Source organism: Culex pipiens, chromosome 2 (genome assembly GCF_016801865.2).
Source record: "Culex pipiens pallens isolate TS chromosome 2, TS_CPP_V2, whole genome shotgun sequence".
In the NCBI taxonomy this organism is placed as follows: domain Eukaryota; kingdom Metazoa; phylum Arthropoda; class Insecta; order Diptera; family Culicidae; genus Culex; species Culex pipiens.
In genome coordinates, this window is record NC_068938.1 from 143,316,946 (window position 1) to 143,330,547 (window position 13,602).

The 13,602-nt window shown below is 38.8% G+C and overlaps 1 protein-coding gene across 6 annotated transcripts in view; it reads left to right on the top strand.

The window, feature by feature from the left end:
• The window catches only part of LOC120416205 (kinesin-like protein unc-104), a 134,363-nt gene that overhangs the window by 106,026 nt on the left and 14,735 nt on the right, over nucleotides 1-13,602 (top strand). For 4 of the 6 annotated variants that reach the window (XM_052708739.1, XM_039577895.2, XM_052708740.1 and 1 more), the window contains 10 exons: nucleotides 1,336-1,770; nucleotides 1,835-2,295; nucleotides 2,366-2,480; nucleotides 2,551-2,717; nucleotides 2,774-2,985; nucleotides 7,369-7,506; nucleotides 7,564-8,025; nucleotides 8,090-8,180; nucleotides 8,242-8,910; nucleotides 8,981-9,170. In XM_052708739.1, coding sequence (XP_052564699.1) covers nucleotides 1,336-1,770; nucleotides 1,835-2,295; nucleotides 2,366-2,480; nucleotides 2,551-2,717; nucleotides 2,774-2,985; nucleotides 7,369-7,506; nucleotides 7,564-8,025; nucleotides 8,090-8,180; nucleotides 8,242-8,910; nucleotides 8,981-9,170 — 2,940 coding nt within the window. Of the gene's footprint in view, nucleotides 1-1,335; nucleotides 1,771-1,834; nucleotides 2,296-2,365; nucleotides 2,481-2,550; nucleotides 2,718-2,773; nucleotides 2,986-3,439; nucleotides 3,665-7,368; nucleotides 7,507-7,563; nucleotides 8,026-8,089; nucleotides 8,181-8,241; nucleotides 8,911-8,980; nucleotides 9,171-13,602 lie in introns of all 6 variants that reach the window. The other 2 variants (XM_052708742.1, XM_039577898.2) reach the window with 2 other exon arrangements.

The following is a 13,602-nucleotide window of genomic DNA, read 5'->3' on the forward strand; positions in this document are numbered from 1 at the left end:
AAAGATTATCGTGTTTCGGAGTTTCAACCAAAATTTAGTACCATCCTTTTCCATCGAAAAGAGTTCCCAGTACATTTCTCTGGGGACGCATGGTACTTTATGCTCTTTGACACCTTCAAATCAGCAAACAAAGTTTTCATTTGATCTGCCAAAATTGGTTCTGCTTTTGTGAAGGTATGATTTGCTTGAAAAAATACTGAACAAAATATCTTTAGAATACTTTTTTTAAAATTTTTTTCAATCGAGATAAGGCCGTTGCAAATATTTTTTGAAGTTTATGTCCCTCGACTCTAATCAAAGTCGAGCAAATATTTTTAAACGAACCCAAGCATGCTAAATTTGATTATCAATGCAGAAAAAACGCATTTTAGATTGTTCTTAGTTGAATATCTTCTATTTCAATTTGAATTGCAACGGCCTATGTAGAATATTTGACTTGGTAGGAATTAAACTGGCGTTCTACGCATAATTGTCCCATGTTCAAAAAAGTGCAACTGAGAAAAACGCGATTGAAAATTTTCGACCGATTTCTGCGTTTCTACGCATAATTGTCCCGTGGGTTCCTATTCGCCCTATGTGTCCCTAATCGCCCCAGTTAGCAGTTTATCACCCTTATTTGTGATTCTTTTGCTATACAACAGGTAAACAAGACATAATGCTTAGTAAAACTAATGATTCCGTGTAAGAAAATACTTGGTGGGACAATTATGCGTAGAAGTTTAACGATGGGACAAACAGACTTGGTGTTGTTTTTGATGAGTTTCCGAACAAAGTACCAGATTTTATGTGTTTTTCTTAAAGTACACATCAAACTAATCTTAAAAATGTCATAAAGTTAAAATCGTCCAAAACTGACATGGGACAATGATGCGTAGAACGGCAGTAAAGGTAAATAAACTCTGCGAATTTTGAACAAATTTAATTTAGTGTATTAAAATCGATACATTTACTACGAGAGCTGGCAAATCTCTCACCATGTTGAGCTTTCGCTGGATTTTTAAATACAGTTTTGAAAAAAATGGGAAGAAATTGGTCGTGCTCGATAAAAACATATTCTTAATAAAGCTGAAAACACCTCAGAGGTTATATAACTTTTCCAAAGTATAATGAATGTGCCGAAGCTATGCAATATGCAGTAAATCTATGTTATGACAAGGCAAAGTTTATTCCGGGTACGGTCATAAGTTGCTCTTCGTAATCACCATAGTTTTTCATTAGCCGTCTACATCATTTTGCAACACTACATTCAACCTGCTACCAAATGACTGAACCCAGCTAGAAACTGTTGAATTAAAATGTCCTCCCTTTTTCCTCCCTCTAACTTTTACTTCACAGAGGACGAATGCGTCAAGGCTGAAAAGGGCGACGGAGTCGGAGGTGGTGGTGGCTGTAATGGAAATGCTGGCACCGAAACCGTCAATGGTGGCGGAGATGCCACCGTCAACGAGGACGAACCGGGCGAGCTGGAGAAAAAGATCTGCTCGCCGAATAGGCTGCGCAAGCGAACCGGGTCCAGCACGGAGATGGCGGTTGATCAGCTGCAGGCCAGCGAGAAGCTGATCGCCGAGCTGAACGAAACCTGGGAGGAGAAGCTAAAGCGCACCGAGCAGATTCGCGTTCAGCGCGAGGCCGTGTTCGCCGAGATGGGCGTGGCCGTCAAGGAGGACGGCATAACGGTGGGCGTGTTTTCGCCGAAAAAGTCACCGCACTTGGTGAACTTGAACGAGGACCCGACGCTGTCCGAGTGTTTGCTGTACTACATAAAGGATGGTGAGTTGGGGTTCAGTTCAGTTTTAGTTCAGTTTAATTGCTCGCCATCTACTACTTTCGTCAGGTCTCACCCGTCTCGGCACATCCGAAGCGAACGTCCCCCAGGACATTCAGCTGTCCGGCTCGCACATCCTAAAGGAGCATTGCGTGTTCGAAAACAAGGACGGCGTCGTTACGCTCGTTCCGCACAAGGACGCCGTCGTGTATCTTAACGGTCGCAAGCTCGTCGAACCGGAAGTCCTGCAGACCGGTTCGCGTGTCATCCTGGGTCGTAATCACGTGTTTCGCTTCACCCATCCGGAACAGGCACGCGAGAAGCGTGAAAAACCAAAGGACAAGGACGTGGCCGAGACACCGGGCACAAATGGGGGCGAGGTGGCCGATTGGAACTTTGCCCAGTGCGAGCTGCTCGAGAAGCAGGGCATTGACCTGAAGGTCGAGATGGAGAAGCGGCTGTGCGCACTGGAGGAGCAGTTCAAGCGCGAAAAGCTCGCAGCGGATCAGGAGTTTGAGGAGCAGCGCAAGGTGGGGGATTGTAGCTGGGGTGCGTTATCGTCTACAGTGGTGTAATCTTTATGCTTTTGCTATTTCACAGACGTACGAAGCTCGCATCGATGCACTGCAGAAGCAAGTTGAGGAACAGTCGATGACCATGTCGATGTACAGCAGCTACAGCCCGGAAGACTTCCACCAGGAGGAGGATATTTTCGGTAAGTGGTAGATTAGAGTGCACAATTTATTGACTCTGGCTAACAATATCTTATCTTTCTTTATTTCTAGTGAATCCACTGTTTGAGTCCTGCTGGACGGCACGCGAGGCTGGCCTGGCTGCATGGGCATTCCGCAAGTGGCGCTACCATCAGTTTACGTCACTACGTGACGACCTGTGGGGCAATGCAATTTTCCTGAAGGAAGCGAATGCCATTTCCGTTGAGCTGAAGAAGAAGGTAAGAAGGAAAGAGACGTCTACAATAGGCAACTAACCCATCCTCCCTCCCCACAGGTTCAGTTCCAGTTCACGCTGTTAACCGACACGCTGTACTCGCCGCTTCCACCGGAACTAACGCCGTCGTCACCGTCGATCATGGGCGCCCTCACCAACGGCGGCCAGGAAGACGATTTCGGGCAGGGTCCGGTCCAGCGTACAACCGTGGCCGTCGAAGTCACCGACACCAAAAATGGTGCCACCCACTTCTGGAGTCTGGACAAACTACGGTAGGATGGGAGTGGGAGCCCCGCCCAACTCTCTCTTGTTTCTGGATGTTTCACACTTTTCACACACTCACACAAACTGTCTTTCGATATTAGTCGCGCCAGTTGTACTTGAGAGAACGTTCAAACTGGAATGCATTACAAATCCTCAAAGGCAAAACACCCACATCTCTTCAACTCTCTACTCATCATTCTACACTCTGTCGTTTTAATTTGTTGAATATTTTGTTCCTTATTCTATTCTTTCTATGTTTGCTTGCAAAATAAGTTCAGAAATTGATTTTCTCTATGTCTATCAACTCATCTGTAACTTCACTCTTTTACTCACTATTGTTCACTAATCTCTAAAACCTCATCACAAATCGACCCCCCTCCGTTCGATCTGCCCTGGCTGGTTTGGCTTTTTGCTGGTTTGGCCTGACTCCTTGTGTCCGTCCTCGACGCCGCCGGGCCGCAGCTACCGTCTCGAGCTGATGCGTCAGATTTATAACTTTGCCGAGTCGTCTCCGCCGGAAACGACGGACCAGCACCAGTTTGTGCCAAGCAACGCCTCAGAGGTCGGCAACTGCCCTGGTGGTGGTGGTGGTGCCAGCGATTGTTTGGCCGCTTTCCAGCCCGCCGGAAACTGTCCCGAGCGGAACAGCATCGGACGGCTAACGTTGACCAATCTTGTGCCAGCTAGGTTAGAGCCCACCCTCTCTAGTTACTGCTTTTGGCGAGTGGAAGTTAAAATTCGAACATAGCGTCACCACTTATGAGCACGTGCGCCACTATTGCGAGCATCGCGCGGTGATGATTGTGTGCAGCGCTTGGAAATCGTCCTTGTTGTGCTATCTTGGAACATATACAACTCGATTGAAATGGTCAAAATCAGCTTCTTTTAAAAAATGATAATGCAGCACTGGCGATACGCAGCTTTCCCCTACGAACTCGAAGCGCATCTTGGTGTTTAATGTTTTTGCTTTTGTACATCTGATTTAGTAATAACTTTTTTTTCTTCATTTAGTATTTCTACTTTGTGTTTCACAGGGCTATAGAGTGGAGTATTTTTCCGACTCCGGCTTTAAAAATGTTTAGATTCCAACTTTGAGCTTTCTTCAACGAATAAACTCGGACTCCAAAATCAACTCAAATATCTACTCAGTAGTTTATAAACTAGGCCGACTCCGGATTCTCAGAATTGGTTCACAGAAAATACTGTTTTCGTAAATCTAATTTTAATTAAAAAAGTGTGTTCAAAATTAATAACTTTTTTTTTGCTGTTATTTTATAAATATAAAATGGGTTTTTCGAATTTCATCCAAACATTCAACAAAAATTTAATAAATATTGCAAACAAATTTTCGAGAGAACTACTTTGGAAAACTAAGAAAACATTTCATAAAAATTCATCCATCCGGAATAAATAATTAGATAACTTTTTGTTATTTATAACTATTTCATTTTAAAATTTTGAAGTTATATTATAACAATGCATTTTTATAATATATGGAAATTATAATGTTTTATGTGTTATAAAATCATATTGAAACTAACAAAATAAAGTCAGTGTTGGGTATTATCACGGATGTCCGTGGTATTATATATTTTTAGGGTATATTTGATAGGATCAGGGATGGAATAAATTTCTTAAACCACAAAAGAGAGAGGAGGCGATACTTGAAAAAGAAAATCGCTCCCAAACATCTCAAAGAACAGCAATCAGTTGAAGATTTTTTTGTGAATTTCTTTGTTAGCACGACTTAAAATTATTCATTTCGTTTTGTTTACAAACATTGCCCGTCTACAAAAAGTGACAGGTCATTTTTCGACGTGTGACGTTGCACCTGCAAGTGTTGTACCAGCGACGTAATAATCTTCATCAAAAGAAAATCGTTTGACGCCCATCAAGAGAAAAAAATCGGCAGGAAACATGACTTTCCTCTCTCGTGCACGAAAGATCGGTAAAAACAAACCCAAAAAAGCGTCATCTGGACTCTTCGGCGGCGCATCGCGATGCATCGATTTCACTACTACACTTGCAGTTGTAACGTCACACGTCCAAAAATGACCTGTTACTATTGGGAGATGAACAATGTTTGTAACAAAACAAAATAAATTAGTTCAAGTGACGCTAACAACGAAATTAACAAAACAAATCTTCTACTGATTGATTTTTTGGGAGCGATTTTCAATCTCCTGTTTCGCCTCCTCTCTCTTTGGCGGGTGAAGAAAGTTCGCTAGCGAAATAGTTTTTTTTTGTGATTATTCCATCCCTGTGTAGAAGTGGCGGTCAAATTCTTGTGCATGTTTTGGTATAAGGGAGAGTGGGGAGACTTGATCCTTGGGGACATTTGATCCCAAGCCAATATGTCTTCAGCAAAAATTACTCAAAATCATTGTAGCAAACAATCAAAAAATCAAAAAGTATTTGGATTGGGATACAGTACTTGTTTGGTAACTGGGCTGAGAACATAGCCCAGTCGCCGAATGCTGCTCGCTAACTGGGATGAACGAAAAATAACGAGGGGAACACCGATGCATAATATTTTCGTGATGAAATATAAATATAGAAGTCAATTTTTTATTTACAATGCTTACTTTTCATATTTCTTTAATTGTGACTAGAAATTAAATAAAAGTTTGATAAAAGTTTTTTTATTTATTGAACATGATTTTTGCATCCATTAACCCCTCGGTCCTTTCGATTTGTTTTGGTTTTTTGACGTTTGTCTTCTTTTTAACTGCGCTACAGCCCAGTTATCGAGCGCCTAGTCAAAAAGCAGCCCAGTTACCAAACAACTACTGTACACACATTTTTCTAAAAATTGCTTCAAAAAACCTTCACGAGATCATTTTTCTTTATTTTAAAAACATTTAAAATTCATTCAAAAAAATATTTTTTATTCATGAATTGTTTGATAAACTTATCAACTACGCACCCTTTACGCATTTGACGTTAAATTTATCGTCATATTTTTACAATCAATTGTTTAAAAAAGTGCGTTTAGGGAGACTTGATCCCTGCATTTTTACAGCCACTGGAATCAGCCTCAAGCTTAATTAATTGGTTTGGTTTTTCGTACATGGATTCCTTTAATATAGTTGTGGATGACTTACTGCAGTTTAATAATAAAAAACAGCTTTTGTAAACATGCTCAACATTGGCCTAAAAATGAATATTTTAAGTTTTTAAATACTTTACATTCTAAACTTGTTTTATTTTGAACACTAACGTTAAGTTTTTATGTGAAGGTACTGTAACTTATAGAAAATCAAAAGTTTGGATGAATAAAAAACATTTTGCTGAAGATTTATTTAAAATGTTGGAAGGGGAATCAAGTTACCCCTAACATTTTGAAAATGCCGGTTTAAAATATATTTTTCAAACGCTTGGCATGATTCGAAGAGTTCATCTGATTAAATACCCTTATCAACCAAACATAGTTGAATGTTTAAGCTTTCAATTCATGCAAAACGTTCACAGTTTTGTGAGAAATTAAAAGAGTTATGTGCGATACATAGAAAAGGGGATCAAGTTTCTCTACTCTCCCCTAAATAACATTAAAGTTTTGATCACGGTAGAGCTCGATACATGCCTTAAAATTCTGGCATTTTTTTGAGGAAATTGACCTGTCAATACGACGTTCACAAAAAAGAACATTTGATCAAAAAGAAATTCTGTTTTTATGAAGCTTTACATTCCTTCTTTAGTTGGCTTTTTGGTTGGAATAGAATAAAGCTGAACCAGCTTGATTCCATCGATAAATAAATAATAATAATTATAAGTTTTGAAACAAAGGCTATTCGTTAAACTATTTTTCTTCGATTCATTTGATTTGATGTTTTATGACATGTTTTGTTATAAATTATTAGGTATTATTAAAAAATTTATACAATAAGCAATATTTAATCCTTACATAGCAGTTTTTTTTATCGTACCAACATTTCCATTCAATTCAGTTTTGTTTTAAAAACTCATAGCAATTTTGATGCATATTTTGGACCACCAAAATCAATTCACTCATACACACATAAAACTCACAAATACTTTTGGCAAGCAATCAAAATCAAAATCACACACGCCTTTGAGGATAAAAGTGTCTCCATGTTTCAGCTTGTAATATGCACTTTTTTGCGCACCAACTGTCGATCGCGTTTAGCTTGCGGCAAAAAAATCATTGTAAACGAAATAAATTTGAACGTATTGAATGGAAATCAATATCAAAAATATCAATGTAGTTTTCCAGCATCGATGTCTCCAAAATAACCAAATTTGTCAGTGTCTATAACTCATGAATCGCTTCCGTTTCCGCTGTAGCATTGCTTTCAACACATAACAATACATTTTATAGTATAATTTTTAATATGTCGACGTTGCATACTGACTTAAATAACAAATTTCAGACAACGTTTGGAGCTAATGCGCGAAATGTATCACAACGAGGCCGAGCTGAGCCCGACCTCGCCCGACTACAACGTGGAAAGCCTGACCGGCGGTGATCCGTTCTACGATCGGTTCCCGTGGTTCCGCATGGTTGGAAGGTAAGTCACTTGATAAATTGGTTTGAAATTTGACAATTAATCAATTTATTGCCGCAGATCCTTCGTGTACTTGAGCAACCTGCTGTACCCGGTCCCGTTGGTGCACAAGGTGGCCATCGTAAACGAGCGTGGCGATGTGCGTGGGTATCTGCGCGTTGCCGTGCAGCCCGTGATGGACGAGGAGAACGCCGACTTCAACAACGGCGTCAAGCAGTCCGCGCGGATTCTGTTCGACGAGGAAACCAACGGCACGCACAAGGTACCGAAGATTCGCACGATCCACGACAAGGACGAGAAGTACATCGAGGGGGCGAACGATATCATGAAGCTGGAGGAGCTGGAGCAGGAGGACGCCGACTCGGGTCGGGGCGATTCCAGTGTGGCTTCGGAGTTGCACGACTCGAACGAGCAGGAACCGGGCGAGCACCTGCAGCCGGGCAAGGAGTTTACGTTCCGCGTTACGGTGCTGCAGGCCACCGGTATTGCGGCCGAGTACGCCGACATCTTCTGTCAGTTTAAGTGAGTATCGGCGTTGGTTTTGGGATTGAAAAAGGGAACGATCATTGATAATTGGTCATTGCAGCTTTTTGCATCGCCACGAGGAAGCATTCTCAACAGAACCAGTCAAGAATTCCGGATCAGGAGCTCCGCTTGGATTTTATCATGTACAGAATGTAAGTCAGAGTTGTAAAAACACAATTTGGACAATTCTCAAGAATATTTCCGGTTCCTCAGATCACGGTTCCGGTCACCAAGTCCTTCACCGAGTATCTGAAGACGCAGCCGATCGTATTCAAGGTGTTCGGCCACTACCAGCACCACCCGCTGCACAAGGACGCCAAGCAGGACGCGTGCCAGATCACGCGACCGCCGCCGCGCCGGATGCTGCCGCCGAGCATTCCGATTAGCCAGCCGGTGCGCAGCCCCAAGTTTGGACCGCTCCCGACGGCACCCTCGTCAACAGTATTAGCCAAGCACGACGTGCTGGTGTGGTTCGAGATCTGCGAGCTGGCCCCGAACGGCGAGTACGTCCCGGCGGTGGTGGACCACAGCGACGATCTGCCCTGCCGAGGAATGTTCCTCCTCCATCAGGGCATCCAGCGCCGAATAAGGATAACGATCGTGCACGAGCCAACGCCCGAAGTAAAGTGGAAGGACATCCGCGAGCTGGTCGTTGGACGCATCCGAAGCCAGCCCGAACCGGCCGACGAGCTGGACGACTCCGACTCGTGCGTCCTCTCGCTGGGTCTGTTCCCGGGCGAGCCGATCGAGGTGCCCGGCGACGATCGGTCGTTCTTCCGGTTCGAGGCCGCCTGGGACTCCAGCCTTCACAACTCGGTACTGCTCAATCGCGTCACACAAACCGGCGAACAGATCTACATCACGCTCAGTGCATATCTTGAGGTACGACCCGAAACTCCCTTTACACCCAAATCCTCGTTCAAACCAACTCTCAACTTCCACTCCAAAACAGCTCGAAAACTGCGCCCGGCCCGCCATCATCACCAAGGACCTGAGCATGATCATCTACGGACGGGATGCCCGCACCGGGCCGCGCTCGCTCAAGCATCTGTTCTCGGGCCAGTACCGGAACCCGGAGGCGAACCGGCTGTCGGGCGTGTACGAGCTGTCGCTGCGGAGAGCTTCCGAAGCAGGTAGTCCAGGTAGAACTGTGCTAGTGTGTAGAAGGGCTAACATGAAACAGTAATCGAGAGATACGAGACACTCTGAGATTTTTGCTTGAGAACTGGCCGTGTTTGCATGAGAGTCTTGTTCAGCTTGCTGTTTTTGAAAATGGGACTCTTATGCAAACATGGCGGTGTATTTGGTTGCACACTTGTTTTGCGTTTGTTTGCTGAGCAATGCTGGTTTTTTGTATAGTTTGAACGAAATGGCCATGCACATTTTTGAATTGATTCACAATAAAGATAACACAATTCAACATTATCTAGGCAATGCTATGCCGTAAGAATTACTTTTGAAAATTCACTGCTATCAACATTTGCCAAAATTGTTTAATTGTGTTATCAATACTTTTGCTATTCTAATCAATTTTGTTTATGAAACTTCGTGTAAATAGCTAATCTAATCTTTTGACTGTTTTCCGAAAAAAAGAGTTGCCAACTAAAAACTAAAAACTAAAAACTAAAAACTAAAAACTAAAAACTAAAAACTAAAAACTAAAAACTAAAAACTAAAAACTAAAAACTAAAAACTAAAAACTAAAAACTAAAAACTAAAAACTAAAAACTAAAAACTAAAAACTAAAAACTAAAAACTAAAAACTAAAAACTAAAAACTAAAAACTAAAAACTAAAAACTAAAAACTAATAACTAAAAACTAAAAACTAAAAACTAAAAACTAAAAACTAAAAACTAAAAACTAAAAACTAAAAACTAAAAACTAAAAACTAAAAACTAAAAACTAAAAACTAAAAACTAAAAACTAAAAACTAAAAACTAAAAACTAAAAACTAAAACTAAAAACTAAAAACTAAAAACTAAAAACTAAAACTAAAAACTAAAAACTAAAAACTAAAAACTAAAAACTAAAAACTAAAAACTAAAAACTAAAAACTAAAAACTAAAAACTAAAAACTAAAAACTAAAAACTAAAAACTAAAAACTAAAAACTAAAAACTAAAAACTAAAAACTAAAAACGCACAAAAAAATAATTGCAAAAAAAAAAACCCAAAACGTTACCCAAACAAACAAGATCATGAATAGAAAACACAGTAAAATGAAAAAAACTAAAAACTTAATACTAAAAAAATAAAGACAAAGTTTAAAATCACATCCCATAAAGATAAAAACACAAAACAAAAAGCATAAAACATTAAAACACAAACGTTAAAACACGAAAACACAAAAACATAAAATGTAATACATAAATACCAAAAAAACATTCAAAAATACAAGAAGAACAAAAAAAACAAGAAAAACACACAACGAAGATAACACAACACACTAAAATACATAATCACAGAATATCCAAAACGCAAAAAATAGCCTAAAAACCAAAAACACAAAACCTAAAAAAAACACGCAAATATAAAGGCACAAAACAACAAAACCATAATACCTAACACAATTGAGCAATTCTCTACAAAATCGGTCTTTTTTTGAGAATTTTAATTTTTGTATTTTTTAATCCGACTGAAACTTTTTTGGTGCCTTCGGTATGCCCAAAGAAGCCATTTTGCATCATTAGTTTGTCCATATAATTTTCCATACAAATTTGGCAGCTGTCCATACAAAAATGATGTATGAAAATTCAAAAATCTGTATCTTTTGAAGGAATTTTTTGATCGATTTGGTGTCTTCGGCAAAGTTGTAGGTATGGATATGGACTACACTGAAAAAAAAATGATACACGGTAAAAATTTTTTGGTGATTTTTCATTTAACTTTTTGTCACTGAAACTTGATTTGCAAAAAAAAACTACCTTTAATTTTTTTTTATATGTTTTAGAGGACATCAAATGCCAACTTTTCAGAAATTTCCAGGTTGTGCAAAAAATCTTTGACCGAGTTATGAATTTTTTAATCAATACTGATTTAAAAAAAAAATCGAAATACTGGTCGCAAAAAATTTTCAACTTCATTTTTCGATGTAAAATCAAATTTGCAATCAAAAAGTACTCTAGTGAAATTTTGATAAAGTGCGCCGTTTTCAAGTTAAATCCATTTTTAGGTGACTTTTTTGAAAATAGTCGCAGTTTTTAATTTTTTTAAATTAGTGCACATGTTTGCCCACTTTTAAAAATTTTTTTTTAAAAAGCTGAGAAAATTCTCTATATTAAGCATTTTTGAACTTTGTTGATACGACTTTTAGTTGCTGAGATATTGCCATGCAAGTGTTTAAAAACAGGAAAATTGATGTTTTCTAAGTCTCACCCAAACAACCCACCATTTTCCAATGTCGATATCTCAGCAACTAATGGTCCGATTTACAATGTTAAAATATGAAACATTCGTGAAATTTCCGATCTTTTCGAAAACACTATTTCTAAAAAAAATAAATCAAGACTAACATTTAAAACGGGCTAAACATTCAATATTACGCCAATAATATTAGTTGTATAATATTATTAGTTGTAGTGACAAAAAGTTAAATAAAAAATCATCAATTTTTTTTTTACCTTGTATCATTTTTTTTCAGTATAGTCCATTAGGGTGTAATATGGTTGTATGGAAAAAAATAAAGTTGTCCAAATTTAGCGAGCACAGCAATTTTTCAGTTCCTTTTGGGGTCCTAAACAACTCCCCAAAGTTTGGGAACGATTGGTTTAGTCCTCACTTTGCGCAAAGCGATTCAATTTTCCATATAAATTTGTATGGGAAAAACCATTTTTTTGGATTTCGATATTTATAAAATCCACGTTTCACGCTGTACTAAAACCGGATTCATATTCGGATGCTCTGGAAGGTGCTCTACAACTTTCCCGAAGAGATTATGGTGCTAACTTGCTCCTAAAAAAAGATACAGCGTGTTCAAAACTCGTCTAAAACGTGTTTTTTGCTCGAAAATCACGTTTTAGACGAGTTTTGAGGACGCTGTATCTTCTTTCAGGGACATGCTAGCACCATACTCTTTTCGGGAAAGTTGTAGAGCACCTTTCAGAGCATCCGAATATGAATCCGGATTTAGTACAGCTTGAAACGTGGATTTTATAAATATCAAAATTCAAAAAAATGGGTTTTCCCATACAAATTTATATGGAAAATTGAATTGCTTTGCGCAAAGTGAGGACTAAACCAATCATGCCCAAACTTTGGGGAGTTGTTTAGGACCCCAAAAGGAACTGGAAAAGTGCTGTGCTGGAAAATCGATTTTGATATTACACCCTAATAGTCCATATCCATACCAACAACTTTGCCGAAGACACCAAAGCGATCAAAAAATTCCTTCAAAAGATACAGATTTTGAAATTTTCATACATCATTTTTGTATGGACAGCTGCCAAATTTGTATGGAAAATTATATGGACAAACTAATGATGCAAAATGGCTTCTTTGGGCATACCGAAGGTACCAAAAAAGTTTCAGTCGGATTAAAAAATACAAAAAAAAATCGAATGACCGAAATCTGAGAGAACTGCTCAATTGTAAAAACATAAAAAAAACACAAAAGAAACTTAGCATAATACAGTCCAGTCACGATTATCCGAAGTTTTGATTATCCGAAGTTCGATTATCCGAAGGTTTGTATGGGACTTCGGATAAACGAATCAAGCACAATTTTTTTTTCGTTTTTTGTTTTTTTTTTCTTGTCCCCATTTTAGACAAATTTTAATAGTTGATTGCCTTTTAAATAATAAAATGCATTTTTTCAATAATTCGTCAGCACCATATTGGCTGCCATCTTGGATTCTAAATGACTTGAGCGTTGTTTGGGGTCAATCAAAAATAAGACAACGAAATTTTTTGTCGTGATTCAATTATCCGAAGTGATTTTTTCGAGGACTTTGGATAATCGAGTCTAGACAGGACAAAAACATAAAAACTTGTAAAAAACCATAAAACACGCATACACAACAAAAAAACTGAAATCAAACCCACAAAAACGCAGCATAAAGCATAAACACAGTAACATAGAACTTAAAAAAACGCCAAACCACAAAAAATACAACACAACCAAAAATATAAAACAAAATCGAAAAAATAGGAGCAAAAAAATATAAAATTTGTAAACTTACATTTTAAAATGTATTTTAAATTATTTTTCGCTGCTGAGAAAAAAAGCAATACTGCTAAGCTTTTTAAAATATTGAATTTTAGATATTTTTGAAATGTCTGGCAATAGCAAACCTGTAGGTAATCATGCCTGGAACAATTAAAATACCAATTTTGATTGTTTTGCCTTCCTCACTGAGGTAAGGCTATAATCCTGCTCTAAAAATGAACTTCGTATAAAAACGTCGTAGACCCACCTTCATGTATACATATCGACTCAGAATCGAAAACTGAACAAATGTCTGTGTGTATGTGTGTGTGTGTGTGTGTGTGTGTGTATGTGTGTGTGTATGTGTGTGTGTATGTATGTATGTGACCAACAAACTAGCTCATGTTTCTCGGCACTGGCTGAACCGATTT